The sequence below is a fragment of the Hyperolius riggenbachi genome, chromosome 5, assembly GCF_040937935.1.
Source record: "Hyperolius riggenbachi isolate aHypRig1 chromosome 5, aHypRig1.pri, whole genome shotgun sequence".
Taxonomy (NCBI): Eukaryota; Metazoa; Chordata; class Amphibia; order Anura; family Hyperoliidae; genus Hyperolius; species Hyperolius riggenbachi.
The window spans coordinates 47,478,055-47,500,630 of NC_090650.1; the positions used below are offsets into that span (position 1 = coordinate 47,478,055).

The 22,576-nt window shown below is 48.7% G+C and overlaps 1 protein-coding gene across 1 annotated transcript in view; it reads left to right on the forward strand.

The window, feature by feature from the left end:
* The first annotated feature begins 275 nt into the window (after window positions 1–275).
* BMI1 (BMI1 proto-oncogene, polycomb ring finger) overlaps window positions 276–22,576 on the forward strand; it is an 83,835-nt gene continuing 61,534 nt past the window's right edge. The window contains exon 1 of the mRNA XM_068238250.1: window positions 276–487. Within this exon, the coding sequence (XP_068094351.1) occupies window positions 349–487 (139 nt within the window). The 5' untranslated portion in view covers window positions 276–348. The remainder of the gene's footprint in view (window positions 488–22,576) is intronic.

Here is a 22,576-nt window from a genome sequence, read left to right on the forward strand (position 1 = left end):
TTATACTTTACTCCCTGGCCCTGCTTGAAACAAGCCTTGAGGTTCTAAATAGAATACAACATAAGTAAGTCAAGCAGAATTGCTACAAAGAGAAGCAAAAGAACAGTATCCGATGTGATGCAGTAGATGAGGAAGCCAAGAAGGAGCTCTTCTGTATATTATATATCTTGGATCTACATTCATAGTGCATTAAAAAACCCTTACTAGCAATCAGCCCATGTGTACAGTGAGGCCAGCATAGTTGGGTAGAAGCAGGAAGCAGACACACAACAGACACACACAGTTCTGGGCTGTCAGCTGCTCTGGTCACGTGGTGCGGGTGGAAGGTCGCTGCTGCTCGCAGTCACAATGGAGCTGTCGGAGGAGACGCAGAGGGGGTTACACCGGTTAGCGGATCCGGTGCAGTTCAGCCCCAAAGCCTTCAGCGCCGTGTTGCGGGCGGCCTTCCACAGCCTGATCCAGGGCCCGGCCGCACAGAGCGCCCTAGGTAAGGCTGGAGGAGGGGAAGTGGGGGGCAGGGACTGTCGCCTGATGCTGCCATTGTGCCCCAGCCCTGCAGACTGGCAGGAGGGGCAGCGGGCGGCCTGCTAGATGCACGAGCGGCTGCTGACCCGCTTCCTACTGCTGCTAATGTCAGATTCAACCCTACACAAAAACCCAGGCAGTGATCCGGGCCCAGACTGACTCTGGTACCTGCTGCTGCCACCTCTATGCCCTGCTGCTGCCACCTCTATGCCCTGCTTCTGCAACCTCCATGCCCTTCTTCTGCCACCTCTACGCCCTTCTTCTGCCACCTCTATGCCCTGCTTCTGCCACCTCTACGCCCTTCTTCTGCCACCTCTATGCCCTGCTTCTGCCACCTCTATGCCCTGCTTCTGCCACCTCTGTGCCCTGCTTCTGTCACCTCTGTGCCCTGCTTCTGCCACCTCTGTGCCCTTCTTCTGCCACCTCTGTGCCCTGCTTCTGCCACCTCTATGCCCTGCTTCTGCCACCTCTATGCCCTGCTTCTGCCACCTCTGCCCTGCTGCTGCCGCCACCATTATGCCCTGCTTCTGCCACCATTATGCCCTGCTTCTGCCACCTTATGCCCTGCTTCTGTCACCTCTATGCCCTGCTTCTGCCACCTCTATGCTCTGCTTTTGCCACCTCTATGCCCTGCTTCTGCCACCTGCTGCTGCCACCTCTATGCCCTGCTGCTGCCACTTCTATGCCCTGCTTCTGCAACCTCCATGCCCTTCTTCTGCCACCTCTACGCCCTTCTTCTGCCACCTCTATGCCCTGCTTCTGCCACCTCTATGCCCTGCTTCTGCCACCTCTGTGCCCTGCTTCTGTCACCTCTGTGCCCTGCTTCTGCCACCTCTGTGCCCTTCTTCTGCCACCTCTGTGCCCTGCTTCTGCCACCTCTATGCCCTGCTTCTGCCACCTCTATGCCCTGCTTCTGCCACCTCTATGCCCTGCTGCTGCCACCATTATGCCCTGCTTCTGCCACCATTATGCCCTGCTTCTGCCACCTTATGCCCTGCTTCTGTCACCTCTATGCCCTGCTTCTGCCACCTCTATGCTCTGCTTTTGCCACCTCTATGCCCTGCTTCTGCCACCTGCTGCTGCCACCTCTATGCCCTGCTGCTGCCACTTCTATGCCCTGCTGCTGCCACCTCTATGCCCTGCTGCTGCCACTTCTATGCCCTGCTGCTGCCACCTCTATGCCCTGCTGCTGTCACCTCTATGCCCTGCTGCTGCCACCTCTATGCCCTGCTTCTGCCACCTCTATGCCCTGCTGCTGCCACCTCTATGCCCTGCCGCTGCCACTTCTGTGCCCTGCTTCTGCCACCTCTGTGCCCTGCTTCTGCCACCTCTATGCCCTGCTTCTGTCACCTCTTTGTCCTGCTTCTGCCACCTCTATGCCCTGCTACTGCCACCTCTAAGCCCTGCTTCTGTCACCTCTGTGCCCTGCTTCTGCCACCTCTGTCCCCTTCTTCTGCCACCTCTGTGCCCTGCTTCTGCCACCTCTATGCCCTGCTTCTGCCACCTCTATGCCCTGCTTCTGCCACCTCTATGCCCTGCTGCTGCCACCATTATGCCCTGCTTCTGCCACCATTATGCCCTGCTTCTGCCACCTTATGCCCTGCTTCTGTCACCTCTATGCCCTGCTTCTGCCACCTCTATGCTCTGCTTTTGCCACCTCTATGCCCTGCTGCTGCCACCTCTATGCCCTGCTGCTGCCACTTCTATGCCCTGCTTCTGCCACCTCTATGCCCTGCTGCTGTCACCTCTATGCCCTGCTGCTGTCACCTCTATGCCCTGCTGCTGCCACCTCTATGCCCTGCTGCTGTCACCTCTATGCCCTGCTTCTGCCACCTCTATGCCCTGCTGCTGCCACCTCTATGCCCTGCCGCTGCCACTTCTGTGCCCTGCTTCTGCCACCTCTGTGCCCTGCTTCTGCCACCTCTGTGCCCTGCTTCTGCCACCTCTTTGTCCTGCTTCTGCCACCTCTATGCCCTGCTACTGCCACCTCTAAGCCCTGCTTCTGCCACCTCTGTGCCCTGCTTCTGCCACCTCTGTGCCCTGCTGCTGCCACCTCTGTGCCCTGCTTCTGCCACCTCTGTGCCCTGCTTCTGCCACCTCTATGCTCTGCTTTTGCCACCTCTATGCCCTGCTTCTGCCACCTCTATGCCCTGCTTCTGCCACCTCTGTGCCCTGCTGCCGCCACCTCTGTGCCCTGCTTCTGCCACCTCTGTGCCCTGCTGCTGACACCTCTGCCTACAGAACTGGTGGTACTACTCCTGTTCTGTGATCCTTGGTTCTGGAGACTGTGTGCTGTAACCACTGGTGTTGGGGACTGTCTTTGTGTTGTGATCACTAATGCTGGGGACTTTGTTCCAACACACTCCAAAATACAGAATAAGTACAAAATAAAGAAATTGGTAATTACACTTAGAAAAGTAAGGTGATGAATAAAATGTATAACTGATTGCAGGACACTAAAGGGTGAGAGAGCCCTGCACTTGTGAGCTTACAATCTGAAGGAATGGGGGGGGGGGGGGGGGCAAGGAGTGGGTTAGTTTACAACAGAGGTGCCCACACTTTTTTTTTGGCTTGTGAGCTACTTTGAAAAATTAGCAAGTCAACATTATCTACCTATGTACAATTTTCAAAGCACACTTGCATATACAGAATGAAAAATGTAGTGGGGTCGGGATCTACCAAGAAGTCCTTAACGATGTACTGGTAGATCACAATCTACCTAATCAGCACCCCTGGTTTACAATATTCATACCTAGAGGCACCCTGTTAACCACTTACGTACCAGCAGTCTCTGGCTTATTAAAGGGCACCTGAAATGAGAGGGATATGGAGGCTGCCATACTATAGCCACTACTGCAGCCAAATAGACCTGCAGGGCTGCCAGGCAACTAGTATTGTTTAAAAGAAAGTAAATATGGCAGCCTAAATATTCATTTCACTTCAGTTGTCCTTTAAGGACCAGAGAATGCCGTGGGTGTACGCCTGGCCAGGCCGCGCATGCTTAACAAAGTGCAACTTGGCCAGGCTTTCGGGATGAATTGCCAGAGACCAGAGCCACCCAGGGAGATGGCGAGGGACGAGCAGCCTTAAAGTGTACCAGAAAAGGGGACCCCTCAATAAAACCTACCTGGGGCTTCCTCCAGCCTGATCACTCCCATGGAGTCCTCTTTTCTCTCTCCGTTCGCTCGGTACCGGCCCCGAAAAACCTATCAGTCGGGGCCAGTCGGCGCATGTGCAATCCGGCAAGACGCACTACCATCACAGAGAGCATTCTGCGCAGAACGCTTCAGGAACATGCTTGCAGCTGGGCCGCGCATGCGCATTTGGCCCCAGACCGGAGGACTCTCCAAGGCCAATTGCAGAAGAACGAGGAGGGAGAAGAGAACGCCGTGGGAGCGATCAGGCCAGAGGGGGCTGGAGGATGCCCCATGTATGTATATTTTGTGTTTGTATCGCCATCTTATGATCACTTTAAGGGGGCTTAAGGAAGCCCCAGGTAAGTATGGAACCTGAGAGGCTATTGATCTCAGGTTCCCTTTAAGGCCCATACCCACAAAGGGAGTTTTACAGTGATTTTCAGCGGCATCGTTTAACAAAGCCTTGGTAAATGATGTTGCACGATGCAGCCACCCGCAGCGATCACTTGTCTTTAAAGAACAACTGAAGTGAGAGAGATACGGAGGCTGCCATATTTATTTCCTTTTAAGCAATACCAGTTGCCTGGCAACCCTGCTGATCTGTTTGGGTGCAGTAGTGTCTGATTCACACCAGAAACAAGCCAAAGCAGGTTATTTCTCAGCTGGGCGCCGTCATAGCAGCAATGCTATGCTGCACGTCCCGCTCTGGCGGCTGCCAGACCCTGAAATTACATCTCACTCAGAGCTGCGATAACTCAGAGGAGGAATAGCATGTAACACCACCTCGAAGTTTAGCGGCAGCAGGAAGAGCTGTCATTCGGCTCTCCCCGAACCAAACTACGCGGCGCAGGAACAATATGTACCCGAAACAAGCATGCAGCTAATCTTGTCAGATATGACAATAATGTCAAAAACACCTGATCTGCTGCATGCTTGTTCAGGGTCTGTGGATAAATGTAGTCACTAGTGCTGAGGTCTGTCTGCCGTAGTCACTAGTGCTGAGGTCTGTCTGCCGTAGTCACTAGTGCTGAGGTCTGTCTGCCGTAGTCACTAGTGCTGAGGTCTGTCTGCCGTAGTCACTAGTGCTGAGGTCTGTCTGCCGTAGTCACTAGTGCTGAGGTCTGTCTGCCGTAGTCACTAGTGCTGAGGTCTGTCTGCCGTAGTCACTAGTGCTGAGGTCTGTCTGCCGTAGTCACTAGTGCTGAGGTCTGTCTGCCGTAGTCACTAGTGCTGAGGTCTGTCTGCCGTAGTCACTAGTGCTGAGGTCTGTCTGCCGTAGTCACTAGTGCTGAGGTCTGTCTTCCGTAGTCACTAGTGCTGAGGTCTGTCTGCTGTGATCTCTAGTGCTGAGGTCTGTCTGCTGTAGTCACTAATTCTGAGATCTGTCTGCTTTAATCTCTAGAGCTGAGGTCTGTCTGCTGTGATCTCTAGTGCTGAGCTCTGTCTGCTGTAGTCACTAGTGCTGAGGTCTGGCTGCTGTAGCCACTAGTGCTGAGCTCTGTCTGCTGTAGTCACTAGTGCTGAGGTCTGGCTGCTGTAGTCACAAGTGCTGAGGTCTGGCTGCTGTAGTCACTAGTGCTGAGGTCTGTCTGCTGTAGTCACAAGTGCTGAGGTCTGGCTGCTGTAGTCACAAGTGCTGAGGTCTGGCTGCTGTAGTCACAAGTGCTGAGGTCTGTCTGCTGTAGTCACTAGTGCTGAGCTCTGGCTGCTGTGATCTCTAGTGCTGAGGTCTGGCTGCTGTAGTCACAAGTGCTGAGGTCTGGCTGCTGTAGTCACAAGTGTTGAGGTCTGGCTGCTGTAGTCACAAGTGCTGAGGTCTGTCTGCTGTAGTCACAAGTGCTGAGGTTTGGCTGCTGTAGCCACTAGTGCTGAGCTCTGTCTGCTGTGATCTCTAATGCTGAGGTCTGTCTGCTGTGATCTCTAGTGCTGAGGTCTGTCTTCCGTAGTCACTAGTGCTGAGGTCTGTCTGCTGTGATCTCTAGTGCTGAGGTCTGTCTGCTGTAGTCACTAATTCTGAGATCTGTCTGCTTTAATCTCTAGAGCTGAGGTCTGTCTGCTATTATCTCTAGTGCTGAGCTCTGTCTGCTGTGATCTCTAGTGCTGAGCTCTGTCTGCTGTAGTCACTAGTGCTGAGGTCTGGCTGCTGTAGCCACTAGTGCTGAGCTCTGTCTGCTGTAGTCACAAGTGCTGAGGTCTGGCTGCTGTAGTCACAAGTGCTGAGGTCTGGCTGCTGTAGTCACTAGTGCTGAGGTCTGTCTGCTGTAGTCACAAGTGCTGAGGTCTGGCTGCTGTAGTCACAAGTGCTGAGGTCTGGCTGCTGTAGTCACAAGTGCTGAGGTCTGTCTGCTGTAGTCACTAGTGCTGAGCTCTGGCTGCTGTGATCTCTAGTGCTGAGGTCTGGCTGCTGTAGTCACAAGTGCTGAGGTCTGGCTGCTGTAGTCACAAGTGTTGAGGTCTGTCTGCTGTAGTCACAAGTGCTGAGGTTTGGCTGCTGTAGCCACTAGTGCTGAGCTCTGTCTGCTGTGATCTCTAATGCTGAGGTCTGTCTGCTGTGATCTCTAGTGCTGAGCTCTGTCTGCTGTGATCTCTAGTGCTGAGGTCTGTCTTCCGTAGTCACTAGTGCTGAGGTCTGTCTTCCGTAGTCACTAGTGCTGAGGTCTGTCTTCCGTAGTCACTAGTGCTGAGGTCTGTCTGCCGTAGTCACTAGTGCTGAGGTCTGTCTGCCGTAGTCACTAGTGCTGAGGTCTGTCTGCCGTAGTCACTAGTGCTGAGGTCTGTCTGCCGTAGTCACTAGTGCTGAGGTCTGTCTGCCGTAGTCACTAGTGCTGAGGTCTGTCTGCCGTAGTCACTAGTGCTGAGGTCTGTCTGCCGTAGTCACTAGTGCTGAGGTCTGTCTGCCGTAGTCACTAGTGCTGAGGTCTGTCTGCCGTAGTCACTAGTGCTGAGGTCTGTCTGCCGTAGTCACTAGTGCTGAGGTCTGTCTGCCGTAGTCACTAGTGCTGAGGTCTGTCTGCCGTAGTCACTAGTGCTGAGGTCTGTCTGCCGTAGTCACTAGTGCTGAGGTCTGTCTGCCGTAGTCACTAGTGCTGAGGTCTGTCTTCCGTAGTCACTAGTGCTGAGGTCTGTCTGCTGTGATCTCTAGTGCTGAGGTCTGTCTGCTGTAGTCACTAATTCTGAGATCTGTCTGCTTTAATCTCTAGAGCTGAGGTCTGTCTGCTATTATCTCTAGTGCTGAGCTCTGTCTGCTGTGATCTCTAGTGCTGAGCTCTGTCTGCTGTAGTCACTAGTGCTGAGGTCTGGCTGCTGTAGCCACTAGTGCTGAGCTCTGTCTGCTGTAGTCACTAGTGCTGAGGTCTGGCTGCTGTAGTCACAAGTGCTGAGGTCTGGCTGCTGTAGTCACTAGTGCTGAGGTCTGTCTGCTGTAGTCACAAGTGCTGAGGTCTGGCTGCTGTAGTCACAAGTGCTGAGGTCTGGCTGCTGTAGTCACAAGTGCTGAGGTCTGTCTGCTGTAGTCACTAGTGCTGAGCTCTGGCTGCTGTGATCTCTAGTGCTGAGGTCTGGCTGCTGTAGTCACAAGTGCTGAGGTCTGGCTGCTGTAGTCACAAGTGTTGAGGTCTGGCTGCTGTAGTCACAAGTGCTGAGGTCTGTCTGCTGTAGTCACAAGTGCTGAGGTTTGGCTGCTGTAGCCACTAGTGCTGAGCTCTGTCTGCTGTGATCTCTAATGCTGAGGTCTGTCTGCTGTGATCTCTAGTGCTGAGGTCTGTCTTCCGTAGTCACTAGTGCTGAGGTCTGTCTGCTGTGATCTCTAGTGCTGAGGTCTGTCTGCTGTAGTCACTAATTCTGAGATCTGTCTGCTTTAATCTCTAGAGCTGAGGTCTGTCTGCTATTATCTCTAGTGCTGAGCTCTGTCTGCTGTGATCTCTAGTGCTGAGCTCTGTCTGCTGTAGTCACTAGTGCTGAGGTCTGGCTGCTGTAGCCACTAGTGCTGAGCTCTGTCTGCTGTAGTCACAAGTGCTGAGGTCTGGCTGCTGTAGTCACAAGTGCTGAGGTCTGGCTGCTGTAGTCACTAGTGCTGAGGTCTGTCTGCTGTAGTCACAAGTGCTGAGGTCTGGCTGCTGTAGTCACAAGTGCTGAGGTCTGGCTGCTGTAGTCACAAGTGCTGAGGTCTGTCTGCTGTAGTCACTAGTGCTGAGCTCTGGCTGCTGTGATCTCTAGTGCTGAGGTCTGGCTGCTGTAGTCACAAGTGCTGAGGTTTGGCTGCTGTAGCCACTAGTGCTGAGCTCTGTCTGCTGTGATCTCTAATGCTGAGGTCTGTCTGCTGTGATCTCTAGTGCTGAGCTCTGTCTGCTGTGATCTCTAGTGCTGAGGTCTGTCTTCCGTAGTCACTAGTGCTGAGGTCTGTCTTCCGTAGTCACTAGTGCTGAGGTCTGTCTTCCGTAGTCACTAGTGCTGAGGTCTGTCTGCCGTAGTCACTAGTGCTGAGGTCTGTCTGCCGTAGTCACTAGTGCTGAGGTCTGTCTGCTGTAGTCACTAGTGCTGAGCTCTGGCTGCTGTGATCTCTAGTGCTGAGCTCTGTCTGCTGTAGTCACAAGTGCTGAGGTCTGTCTGCCGTAGTCACAAGTGCTGAGGTCTGTCTGCCGTAGTCACTAGTGCTGAGGTCTGTCTGCCGTAGTCACTAGTGCTGAGGTCTGTCTGCCGTAGTCACTAGTGCTGAGGTCTGTCTGCCGTAGTCACTAGTGCTGAGTCCTGTCTGCCGTAGTCACTAGTGCTGAGTCCTGTCTGCTGTAGTCACAAGTGCTGAGGTCTGTCTGCTGTAGTCACAAGTGCTGAGGTCTGTCTGCTGTAGTCACAAGTGCTGAGGTCTGTCTGCTGTAGTCACAAGTGCTGAGGTCTGTCTGCTGTAGTCACAAGTGCTGAGGTCTGTCTGCTGTAGTCACAAGTGCTGAGGTCTGTCTGCTGTAGTCACAAGTGCTGAGGTCTGTCTGCTGTAGTCACAAGTGCTGAGGTCTGTCTGCTGTAGTCACAAGTGCTGAGGTCTGTCTGCTGTAGTCACAAGTGCTGAGGTCTGTCTGCTGTAGTCACAAGTGCTGAGGTCTGTCTGCTGTAGTCACAAGTGCTGAGGTCTGTCTGCTGTAGTCACAAGTGCTGAGGTCTGTCTGCTGTAGTCACAAGTGCTGAGGTCTGTCTGCTGTAGTCACAAGTGCTGAGGTCTGTCTGCTGTAGTCACAAGTGCTGAGGTCTGTCTGCCATAGTCACTAGTGGTCTGGCTGGCTGCTGTAATCTCTAGTGCTGAGCTCTGTCTGCTGTAATCTCTAGTGCTGAGTTCTGTCTGCTGTAGCCACTAGTGCTTAGCTCTGTCTGCTGTGATCTCTAATGCTGAGGTCTGTCTGCTGTGATCTCTAGTGCTGAGCTCTGGCTGCTGTGATCTCTAGTGCCGAGCTCTGTCTGCTGTAGTCACAAGTGCTAAGGTCTGTCTGCTGTAGTCACAAGTGCTGAGGTCTGTCTGCTGTAGTCACAAGTGCTGAGGTCTGTCTGCTGTAGTCACAAGTGCTGAGGTCTGTCTGCCATAGTCACTAGTGCTGAGGTCTGTCTGCTGTAGTCACAAGTGCTGAGGTCTGGCTGCTGTAATCTCTAGTGCTGTGTTCTGTCTGCTGTAGCCACTAGTGCTGAGGTCTGTCTTCTGTAATCACAAATGTGCTGAGGTCTGTCTTCTGTCTGAGGTCTGTCTTCTGTAATCACAAATGCTGTCTGCTGTAACCACTAGTGCTGAGGTCTGTCTGCCGTAGTCACTAGTGCTGAGGTCTGTCTGCCGTAGTCACTAGTGCTGAGGTCTGTCTGCCGTAGCCACTAGTGCTGAGGTCTGTCTGCCGTAGCCACTAGTGCTGAGGTCTGTCTGCCGTAGCCACTAGTGCTGAGGTCTGTCTGCCGTAGCCACTAGTGCTGAGGTCTGTCTGCCGTAGCCACTAGTGCTGAGGTCTGTCTGCCGTAGCCACTAGTGCTGAGGTCTGTCTGCCGTAGTCACTAGTGCTGAGGTCTGTCTGCCGTAGCCACTAGTGCTGAGGTCTGTCTGCCGTAGCCACTAGTGCTGAGGTCTGTCTGCCGTAGCCACTAGTGCTGAGGTCTGTCTGCCGTAGCCACTAGTGCTGAGGTCTGTCTGCCGTAGCCACTAGTGCTGAGGTCTGTCTGCCGTAGCCACTAGTGCTGAGGTCTGTCTGCCGTAGCCACTAGTGCTGAGGTCTGTCTGCCGTAGCCACTAGTGCTGAGGTCTGTCTGCCGTAGCCACTAGTGCTGAGGTCTGTCTGCCGTAGTAGCCACTAATGCTGAGGTCTGTCTGCTGTAGCCACTAGTGCTAAAGGCTGTCTGCTGTGTTTACTTAGGCCGGTTGCAAAATATGCCAGGGTGGCACCATATCCATACCAACAGATTCCCTGTTCCATTGACAGGATTAGCTGGTACTCGGAGTGAAGATGTGCCATTCATCAAATGAATGGCAATACAATCTGCAGTCCAGAAAAAATGAAAGCACTAACCCATATGAAAGGTGAACTGTGATCAGCGGTTCTGGAAACTGTCTCCTGGGTTTGTTAGTACTTGGGGACAGACTGCCATCCTCAATAATACTGAGGCCTGTCCACTTAGATCACTAGTCCTGGGGGGTATGCCATGCAATCTCTAGTTCATTGGGATCACTAGTACTAGTAGATGTGTACTGTTAACACTGTTGTTGTGCACTGTTCACTGGAGATACACCCACAGAACAGTGACTGCATGAAGTTATAGTGCTCAGGGTATACCTCTACCCAGGATATGCACCTGACGGAATCTTTGCAGGTGACCCATTAATGGTCATTTGATCCCCTTACCGGTTCACAAACTATGCACTCTGTCCTCCATTGGTAAAAGTGGAGGTTACACCCTCACAAAGGGCAGCCTCTGATCCACTTCAAGGTGACCTCACAGGCAAGACCAGTCTGCACCGCTTCTTTATAATAACAGTATTCAGAATTCAGCACCTTGTTATTATAGATTTAGATTGGTAGTGACAGATGCGGTCATTTCTGCATCTCATTATGTGAGTCATGTGACAGGGTGGAGATCTGTAGAAAATACCCAGTGGATTTTAGCTGGTGATGAAAGAGGAGTAGACCTGGAGCACTGGTAGCATTTCACCTGTTGCTTTATGTTTGATTATATTAGTAGAATACAGCTAACAACTCAAATAGCAACTTGTAAATAACTGGACTTAAAGTTGAGCTGTCAGCCATACTATCTCAGAAAACAAACACATATATAAATTGATAAATACTTGCTCTACTTACATATGTATTACACTGCCCACGTTTTGATTTTAGTGATTTTTCTATAATAAAAAAAGAGAAAATCTTTCTTAGCATTTCCCATTTTAACTGTGGCTATTTTGAAGCCAATACTGATGCCATTTCCTCCCTTACTCTCCTTTGCCCCCCCCCCCCCCTTAACTATAGAAAGTGCATTGTCTCAGCATGAGAAATATTGGCCAATCAGAGAGGAACAGAGGTGTGGTAGGGAGAAACAGGAGGGAAAGAGGCTTCAGCCAAACAAGTGGCATTAGTTAAGTCTGAGGGGGAAGTAGAGAAGCAAAAAGGACAACCCAGCATGCCCTGCAGGTTCCTTTGTGTGTACCAAATTCTGTGTGTACCAAATAAGTCAGGTAAACTGGGGAATGATCATTTATCAACAGGAAAAGTAATCGTGATTTTAACTTTTGGATTGCCTGGTTAGCATCCTTATTACTTGTTTACCAGATACAAATAAAGAATTGATTTTATGCCCAACAGTTACACTTTAAGGTGCCCATACATCAGATGACATATGGGCAGATCGACCATGACACAGATCGAATCTGATCAGAGCGAGATCTGCTGCCTGCCCATACACTGATTTCAGCATAAAATCTCTCAGGAATCGGCCTTGTGATGTCGCCTCGCTGCAGCCCTCCCGCCACGCTGGCCCTCCTAGTGTAAATGTGCCCAGTATATACTGCAGTATACTTGTCTGTGTCCGCCCCGGCTCCGTGCTCTGTTTACATACATGCGCCCCACATGGTTGCCAGCGTAACATGGGGGCGTGTGTGACGTCACACACTAACCCACATATAGCGCCGGCAACCATGTGGGGTGGGTGTGGTTGGAGGATGCCGCACGGAGCCAGCGGCGGACACTGACAGGTTAAGTATACTGCACGAGGCACTGGGAGGCACATTTTGTATGGGGGGGGGCAGTGTCTGGGGTCCCTTCACATTTGTCACTCGTCCTGGTATCACATGTCGTTACCACCAACCAGATCGGAAATGTCAGCCCTACATCTTACAGCTTGTCTGATCGATACGTACAATTGGAGGCATCATTGATCGAATCGGATAGTCGATCAGCCACCAAGTCCCCTGATTTATGGCCTCCTTAAAGGGAACCTGAAGCGAGTAAAATTATTTAAAACAAACACATGATGTAGCTGCAAATGAATATTACATACTAACCTCGCTGTCAGTTCCTCTCAGAGGCTCACCATTTTCTTCTCACAGTGATCCCTTCCAGTTCTGACAATATTTTGTCAGAACTGAAATATACCAGTTGCTGTCAGTTATATATCGGCAGCTGTCAGTTACAATTGAATGTGCAAGGTAATGTCTGTTTCCCCATGGCTCAAGTGGGTGATATTACAGTTTAACAGTGTGCTGACCAGGAAGCTGTTATGGGGAATAGCCATTTAAAATGGAGGACGGAGAATTCCATTGATCACAGTGTACAAATGGGACGCAGAAGAGGAGAAAGAGATTGAGGAGTAGACTACACAGGAGGTAAGTATGACCTGGGTAGGGTTATTTTGACTTTTAAGTTCAGGTTCTCTTTAAGTGTACAGGTTGGTTTTCCTCGTCACATATGACCATAATAGATTTCTAAATTTGAATGTGTGGGGTTGGTGTGGCTCTGTAAAATTAAAGCTGTAGGCTTGCTAGACACTAGCGGTTCTGGATGCTAGCCTGGCTTTCAGGGGCATACAGAGATAATTTACATATTCAGTAGCCATGCATTATGGGTAAGCACAGATGTTCAATCAAAGCTGAATTATCGCAAATAACTTCTGTTTTAAGAAGGCAAATCACACCAAGCATTGCTTTTTAGTAGGAGGGCTTTTCGGTCTCTTTTAGTCCCCTATACTTTCCAAGTGTTTTTGGGTCACCCCAGGCTGCTTAGTTACTGTGTTAATTTTGAAAGGCCACTGTAACCTATTAAAACGAAAACAGTCGATACTCACCTAAGAGGAGGGAAGCCTTCCCATTCCTCTCTGCATCCCCTTGTTCCACTGCTGGGCCCCTGTTAAACTCTTCCACGGCTGCGACTTTGGAAGATGAGTGTCTCCGTACTGAGCATGTGCGAGTCTGTGCTCACGCATGTACAGTACGCAGCCACTCATTTTTCAATAGTATTCAGCCCCAAGTATTTCTGTAGGCTTCTGAGGAGACCCGAAGGCCTCTTCAACATGATATTTGCTCAGCAGTGGAACGAGGGGACGCAGAGAGGAACAGAAAGGGACTAAGAGCCCATTCACACTTGAGCGTTTTGGCGGTGATTTTGGCAAAATGCTCAAACACTAGCGCTTTTGAAAGCGCTAGTGTAATTAAACCTTACCATTCTTACTTGGGCGATTTGCGCAAATCACCGCAAATCGCACAAAATCGTGAAACGCAAACGCGTCGCCTGCACCATTTTCAGTTCAGTTTCAGTGCTATAAAAGCGCTAAATGCGATCGCGTAAAAATTGCCGCAGTGTTCAGTGATTTTTCCGCTGAAAAATCACTCTTGCAAAACGTCTGCGGTGAATGGGCCCTTAGGGATTCAGAGCCTTTCCTCCTATTGGATGAGTATCTAACTTTGTTTTGGGGGGGAAGGGGGAGTTGTTACAGTCGTCCTTTAGACAGAAATTCTATATCTACACTCTAGGGATCAAATATAAAATGTAAGGGCCCAAACACATCCAATACATTGCCATGCTTTTCTGCAAATCCAGGCGTTTGCGAACACATATTAGGGATTCCATCAATGCGTTTGTGTGTGTTGCATTTTTGGATAAGGGTAGAACAGAATCTGGGCACCAATAACAGGTTATGCCAAAATGATCAGAGGGTGTCCTAGGGCTGTGGAGTCAGAGCAATTTTTGGGTAACTGGAGTCGAAGGTTTCATGAACTGAGATGCTGAATTTGAATTATTTTGTACACCACTCCATAGACCTGCCAGGGATGTGGAGTCAGATTTGTGGAGTCAGATTTGAGGAGTCGAAATCAGAGCAATTTTGGATACTCATAAACTGAGGAGTTGGAAGTTGGATGATTTTTGTACCGACTCCACAGCCCTGGCTCTTACCGAAAGACCAGTGGCACTGCTACATGACATCAAAGCAACAAAGTCCCAGTGGGCACTCAATATCAAATCGGGGTTAATTCAACATAGTCCAATATTTTGGAGCTGCTGTGGGTGTGTCAAATCATTTGGGTTGTGGGCATTGGCAGGTGTCTAATAGACGCTTATGTAAATTATTGGTAATCTGGCTCCCAATCGGTGAGTTGGACGCTCTATGCAGATAACAGCCAATCAGCACAGACCAGCCAGTATGGTCTGTGTCTGCGCAGTACACTCCTGGTGACGTCAGCGGGAGTGAGGACATGGCCCCACAGGCACAGTGGTTTTCAGACTTTAAAGTCTGAAATTCCAGAAGTGAACCGGAGGCGGGGCCGGAGCATCAGTGAGTGGCTGTGTGGGCACAGGATGTCTGCGGGGGACCATTAGAAGTCCGGGGTAAGTTCAATTCATTTTTCCCAGACCCCCTACAGTATTCCTTTCAAAAGTAGATTTAGATATAAAATAAAATTATAGAATATCTAAAAAAAAGTCACTTTTAGGAGGAGGAGGATACATAAAATTGTTTATCTCCTCAGTTTATTTTCACCTTGTGTTTCCTTTAAAGAGACTCTGAAGTCTCCAAAAAATGAGGTTTTTCCTTTAAAAACCTCTTTAACCACTTGAGGACCACAGTGGTAAACCCCCCTAAAGACCAGGCTATTTTTATCAAAATTGGCCACTGCAGCTTTATGGCCAAGCTGCAGGGCCGCACAACACAGCACACAAGTGCTTCACACACACTCCCCCCCCCCCCCCCCCCCTCCCTATTCTCCCCACCAACAGAGCTCCCTGTGTATATTTTTTTTATAAATATTTGCTATTGCTTATTCAATATTTTTTTACTGTTTCTTTTTTTTTGAATCCCCTCCCTCCCCCCAACAGGCCAATCCTGGCAATCGGCTGTCATAGGCTTCTGCCTATGACAGCCGATCGCTCTCAAGTGCCCCAGGGGGACAGCCAAGTCACACGGCTGTCCCCAGTACAGCGCTACTGCTGATCGCAGCGCTGTACTAACAGAAAAGATGGCGGTTTCGCCGTCTAACAGTCTCTCGATCGCTGCTCGGAATCTGATGGCGGGGCGGAGCTCTACCCCTCGAGCAGGAGATGCGAGCTCAGCCTGCGTGCGATCTCCTGCAAACTGCAGCCCCAGGACTTGTCGCCAATTTGTGTTAGGCGATCCTGGGGCTGCCGCCGCGGTCTGACCCGGTCATTATGTAGTTAACATAATTGCCCCTCCTAAAACGCCACATCCCAGCGGCTGAAAACTCCATAAATCACCCCAAACTCCCTGGGGCACATCGTGGGGCTCCTTCCACATAGAGGCAGAGATTTGGGCTGCAGCTCTGCCTTTATGCGCGTCAATCAGCGCGGATCACCGCCTCTCCCCGCACCTCTCAGTCTTCTTTCACTGAGAGGGGCGGGGGAGAGCCGGCAGTCAGCGCTGATTGACGCACATGGAGGCAGAGCTACAGCCCAAAGCTCTGCCTCCTTAGGGCAGCAAAATCCACGACCTGGAAAGTTGTGGATTTTGCCCGAGAAGTTAGGGGTGATTTATGGAGTTTTCAGCCGCAGGGCTGCAGCGTGGGGCAATTATGTTAAAGAGGTTTGTAAAGTAAAAACCTCATTTTTTTGGAGACTTCAGAGTCTCTTTAAGCCCGATGTGATTTAGATTTTACAATGCCAACTCTCGCTTTCCAAAAGCAAACACGTGCTCACTGCTGCTGAATGCAGCTAAATAATTCATAAGAAAATCATATATCAGGCAAGTCGTTATTACACTCATTGTCTGTCCGTGCTTCCAACTTCTTAAAAAGACTATCACAAAAAAATGTAAAACTTAAAATGCATATGTGTGCATAGTTATTAAATGTTTATTTTTCCCAGACTAAAATATACTATAAATTATTTTTTTCCTAGGTTACTGTCACTTACAGTAGGTAGTAAAATCTGACAAGCCCATCTCCTCATGGGGAATTTTCAGGGCTTTCTTTATTTTTAAAAGCAAGTAGGAAGGCTGGCTGAGATATCTTTGTGTAGATCCTTTTTTTCAGTGCTTTTGTAAGGAATAAAGGAAATACTGAAAATCCCCTATGACATGGGTGGCCTCAATTCATCAAGACTTATCAAATTGGTTAACGACAGCTCGGTAAAAGACCGAATTCGTTAAGTTGATTTCAGGATTCATCAAATTTATCTACAGCTGTTAGCGAGCATTTGGTATTAATTCGGTAATCATTCGGTAATGATGCGTTAAAACAGAAGAAAGTGCAATTCATGAAAAGAAAAAAGTGGGCGTGGTTTAGCGTTACATTTAGGATTAGTTATCTCCTTCACTGCTCTGTCGTTATTTCTGTCAGATCATTGCTGACAGAGAAGATGGAGCCATTTGAAGTGGTTATGTATCAGCTGAGAGTGATTCAAAGGCGCAGAAGGGCAAGAATAAGGTCTAGAACCATATCAATTTGCAAGAGAATAGATTTATTTGCTATACCAGGACATCTGCATTTCTCTTGAATCATCTTGTAAGAGAACACAGGCAGTGCCAGGGCTAATTTGATAGCTGCACTATATTTTTTTAGAAAAGGCTCCTATCAAGCCGCAGCTGGCGAAATTGTGGGATTGTCCCAAGCCACTTCCAGAATCCTGGTCCAGGTGTCAAGCCCTATTCAGAATGTTGCTACCTAGTGTTCAAAGGACTGCCTTTTACCCACAATTCCACGGGAATCTTATGGCCTTGTGTTAAATTACCGCTGTAAAATGGAAATATCGACACGTTACCGAATGTTTACCGAATTGTTATCGATATTTTATCGAATTCACACCGAACGCGGAAAAACCTTGATGAATACAGCTAGAAATCGATAAACTTCGAATTCGGTAATTTAACAAACTGGAAAAAGTTATCTCAAAGACAATGATGAATCGGGGCCTCAATTGTTTTAGGCCAAGGGCCATATCGCCGTTCTTGAGAGTACACAGGGGGCCGAACTAGCGAAATTAAATTAATTTTTAGTGATTGCCATTAGGTGCATTATGCCTGTGACATTTTGCCAAGCCATTTTCACAGGAAATATTTCATATACCATGTGCAGTTAGCACATCGACAGCTGCCGATCAGTGGCAGCTGCTGCTGGCATAGTGGCATAGTGGTGGATGCTAATCAGTGGCTGTTACTGCTGCTGGCACAGTGGTAGCTGATAATCGGTGGCTGTTACTGCTGCCGGCACAGTGGTGGCTGCTAATCAGTGGCTGTTACTGCTGCTGGCACAGTGGTAGCTGATAATCGGTGGCTGTTACTGCTGCCGGCACAGTGGCGGCTGCTAATCAGTGGCTGTAACTGCTGCTGGCACAGTGGTAGCTGATAATCGGTGGCTGTTACTGCTGCCGGCACAGTGGTGGCTGCTAATCAGTGGCTGTTACTGCTGCTGGCACAGTGGTAGCTGATAATCGGTGGCTGTTACTGCTGCCGGCACAGTGGCGGCTGCTAATCAGTGGCTGTAACTGCTGCTGGCACAGTGGTAGCTGATAATCGGTGGCTGTTACTGCTGCCGGCACAGTGGTGGCTGCTAATCAGTGGCTGTTACTGCTGCTGGCACAGTGGTAGCTGATAATCGGTGGCTGTTACTGCTGCCGGCACAGTGGCGGCTGCTAATCAGTGGCTGTTACTGCTGCTGGCACAGTGGTAGCTGATAATCGGTGGCTGTTACTGCTGCCGGCACAGTGGCGGGTGCTAATCAGCGGCTGTTACTGCTGCTGGCACAGTGGTAGCTGATAATCGGTGGCTGTTACTGCTGCCGGCACAGTGGCGGGTGCTAATCAGCGGCTGTTACTGCTGCTGGCACAATGGCAACAGCTAATCAGTGGTTGTTACTGCTGCTGGCATAGTGGTAGCTGCTAATCAGTGGCTGTTACTGCTGCTGGCACAGTGGCATCTGCTAATCAGTGGCTGTTACTGCTGCTGGCACAGTGGCATCTGCTAATCAGTGGCTGTTACTGCTGCTGGGTGCTGGCACAGTGGCAGCTGCTAATCAGTGGCTGTTACTGCTGCTGGCATAGTGGCAGGTGCTAATCCGTACCTATAACTGCTGCTGGCCCCTGTAAGCGAGCAACTGTAGAAAGCTTTGGGGACCACCAGAAATGGCTCAGCGCATTTGGGCCCCAGGCTGGACTTTGGATATGCCTGCCCTATAAGGACATGGACTAGCCCAAAATCTCTCAATTCTGTCAGAGTTCTACTATCTACTGGAAGTGACAGCAACATAGGAGAAAAGTAATCTACAGGGTATAACTCATTTTAGGCCTCATTCACACTATATGCATTTCAGCAGCGCTTATGGTATGCGATCAGTAAGAACATCAGAAGTGCATAGAGAGCACTTCTGATGTTCAGAGTATGCGTGCTGCAGTGCAATGCGCTATCGCACTGCTGCACGCATTCACTGTAATGAATGGAATCAGCAGCACACGGCAAAGCGAATGGCATGCGATCGGGTACACTTGCGTCCCGAAAGCACAGCCGTACGCGTTGCCTAATGTGAATGAGGCCTTACTCTTTAAGAAATGTACTTTTTATGTGTATGTGTTTACAAGTATTTTAAATGTTACAGTTTTTCACGATAGTGCTCCTATAGCCTTCCTGGGGGTATGGACGAGCCTGATTTGTCCAGGGAAAATAGCTGAAACCGGTATGAACGAGTCAGGCTCATCCAGCAGTTCTAAGACAGGGTTCTGTTCTTTCACATGCGGTTTTCACATTCAAATTTGCATTTGTATGCAAATGTTTGCATGCTGTGGAAATCCGTATGGAAAAATTTGCACATAAATGCAAATTTTAATGTGAAAAATGCATGCGCAAAAACTGCACATTTTCTTCCAAAAAGGTGAAGAGAAGGAAAGAAAAATTGTGGCCTGGTAGGAAGGGGAAATGAAAGTGACAGTGAAGCGAGAAAAAAAATTGATATAATGAATTGGTTGTGTAGTACGGATAATTACTAGAGAATTAGTAGCAAAGAAAATAGTCTCATATTTTTATTTTCAGTTACATAGGCCTCGATTCATCATTGTCTTTGAGATAACTTTTTCCAGTTTGTTAAATTACCGAATTCGAAGTTTATCGATTTCTAGTTGTATTCATCAAGGTTTTTCCACATTCGGTAACCATTCGGTAACGTGACGATATTTCCATTTTACAGCGGTAATTTAACACAAGGCCATAAGATTCCCATGGAATTGTGGGTAAAAGGCAGTCCTTTGAACACCACATAGCAACATTCCGAATAGGATTTAACACCTGGACCAGGATTCTGGAAGTGGCTTGGGACAATTCCACAATTTCGCCAGCTACGGCTTGATAGGAGCCTTTTCTGAAAAATGTAGTGCAGCTAGCAAATTAGTCAAATCTGGCACTGCCTATGTTCTCTTACAAGATGATTCAAGAGAAATGCAGATGTTCTGGTATAGCAAATAAATCCATTCTCTTGCAAATTGATGTGGTTCTATACCTTATTCTTGCCCTTCTGCGCCTTTGAATCACTCTCAGCTAATACCTAACCACATCAAATGGCTCCATTTGCACTTTCTTCCGTTTTAACGCATCACTAACGAATTATTACCGAATGCTCGCTAACAGCTGTAGATAAATTTGATGAATCCTGAAATCAACTTAACGAATTCGGTATTTTACCGAACTGTCGTTAACCAATTCGATAAGTCTTGATGAATCGAGGCCAAAGTGTTTATTTTATAACATTGCATCATTCTCTAATATTTGCAGTTTACACACTACTCAGCATTCTAAATGATTTCACCGAGCAGGCTAATACCTTTTTTAACTTTTTTCTGTAGAAAGAGCAACATACAGTGACACACTTGAGATAATATGCTTCAGAAGATTGAGCTCTCTGCTCTCTGATCAGTGAAGCTCTTTTGCATAAATAACTGGAGTTTCTTAACTCTTCCTGTACTGGAAACAATATTCGACTCATATCTCTGCTGCTAATGTTCTATTTCTTAGCTGTACAACACATACAAATCATTATATCATAAGTTTATTTTCACTTCAGATTCCCTTTAAATAAAATTTGTTTTTGACATGATTTTGTGTTTGAAACTTTTATTACAACCAAAACCATCACCACCGCCAAAACACACACAAACAAGCCCATGAATATATTTTTTTCACTTCTGCGTTTTTTTTCTGGAGCCGGCCGTACGGATCCGGCCATCTGGACCTGGGAACATGGTCCATTTTTACAGCCAGTGTGCTGTAAAATATCAATTTTCCATAGGATCTTATTGTGCTGCAAAACCTTCTGTTTCCGTTCCGCTGAGTGAAACGGTCCAGAAAATTGGATCCTGCTGCATTTTTTTGTCCATTCAGCGGAACGGACCACGGTTCCGTTGGGAAATGCTAATGGGAATCAAGCCTAAAGATGTTTTTTTGTCCTGTTTCCGATCCTTCATTTTGTTCCACAATCATTCGCATCAGCGTTGTATACTTTTATATATATATTTTTTACACATACTATAGACAGCAAGTCCTTGTGTAACCAGTTGAGCCTGTAGCGCAGAGCAGTGCGTATTATTGACCTGGCAGCAGATGTCCTGGCGGCCTGTACAATAGCGCAGGGAGCTGGGAGGATGCAGTAGGTTGGTGTCTTAGTTGCTGGAAGACCTTCTGCTCAGGCAGGCACTGTGTGTCATTGCTGTTATTGTTTGTGTGTGTTTCCAGCTGTAGAGCAGGAGCCCTGTGGTGCACAATAGCTCGCCTTGTTCCCTCTGCAGGCTGGCCGGCCAGCGCTGGGCTCTTAGTCGGGGTGCTGCTCCTGTCACCCTGCGTGTGACCTCTTGGCAGCCCTTGTGCTGAATTTCTTGGCAACTCCTGGGATTTGGCAGGGGAGTGAGAGCTTTTCTCCTTGGCCTTCGCTGCTTTTGGGCCGCTCACTCAGTTCTTGCAGAGAAAAACACAAAAAAACAGTTGTGTGTGCAGAATGCAAAAATACTTTAAAGGGATACTGTCGGGGGAAAATGAGCTGAACTTACCCGGGGCTTCTAATGGTCCCCTGCAGACATCCTGTGCCCGCGCAGCCACTCACCGATGCTCTGGCCCCGTCTCCAGTTCACTTCTGGAATTTCTGACTTTAAAGTCAGAAAACCACTGCGCCTGCACGCTCGTGTCCTCGCTCCCGCTGATGTCACCAGGAGTGTACTGCGCAGACACAGACCATACTGGGCCTGCGCTGTGCGCTCTTGATGACATCAGCGGGATCGAGGACATGGCAACGCAGGCGCAGTGGTTTTCTGACTTTAAAGTCAGAAATTCCAGAAGTGAACCGGAGGCGGGGCCGGAGCATCGGGGAGTGGCTGCGCCAACACAGGATGTCTGCGGGGGACCGTTAGAAGCCCCGGGTAAGTTGAACTCATTTTCCCCTGACCCCCCTACAGTATCCCTTTAAGTGCAAAGTGCTATTTGCATACTTCCTCTACGATGCACAGTATATAGGTGTGAGTGTGTATGGAAGCTCTATAAAAGAGCAGCACAATATGCCAGCTCACCACCACTGCTCTGCACTGTATCCTAAGGCCTAGGCTCTGAAAGGACCACTATCACAAAAAATTATAAAATTTAAAACACAGACTTATAAGCTGTATATTTCTCCCATAGGAAAATGCACTATAAATTAATTTTCTATGTTGCTGTCGCTTACAGTAAGCAGTAAAAATCTGACATATCTGACAGGTTTTGGACTAGTCCATCTCCTCATGGGGGATTCTCAGTATTTCCTTTATTCTTTTCAAAGCATACCCTGGAAAAGATCTAGCCTGCCTACTTGCTAGCACACAATTTTGGCGGTTGGACTGAACTGCCATTCAGGAACTGATTTTAAAAATGAAAGGACCACTATCGCGAAAAAAGTAGGGAGTTAAAATCTGACAGAACCAGCAGGTTTTGGGCCAGTCCATCTCCTCATGGGGATTCTCAGGGTTTTCTTTGTTTTCAACAGCAGTTGCAAAGTCTAACTGACAAAATTGTGTGCAAGCGAGTAGGGAGGCTGGCTGGTATCTTACTATTTTGGCAGTTCAGGAAATGCTGTTGAAAACAAAGAAAACCTTGAGAATCCTCCATGAGGAGATGGACTGGCCCCAACCCTGTCGGTTCTGTCAGATTTTAACTGCCTACTTTTTTCGGGATAGTGGTCCTTTAAGAAAACCCAGAGAATTCCCCAAGAAGCATTTTACATTTTTTCTCAATAGTAGTCCTTTTAAAGCAGGCCTAAACTGCAAAAATAAAATAAATGTTGTGAACTTGGGGAGCACAAATAAATGTTTAAAAACTGAGCTTCTGTGCCACAAAATTCTTTTTATTTTTAATTAGCTAATTGCTTTAATTAGCTTTTATTCCTCTTGAAAAATAGGCAAGGCAGTTTTCTGCCCTCATAAGGGCTGCTGGGAGATGGTGCCAAAGGTGGTGGGAGGAGC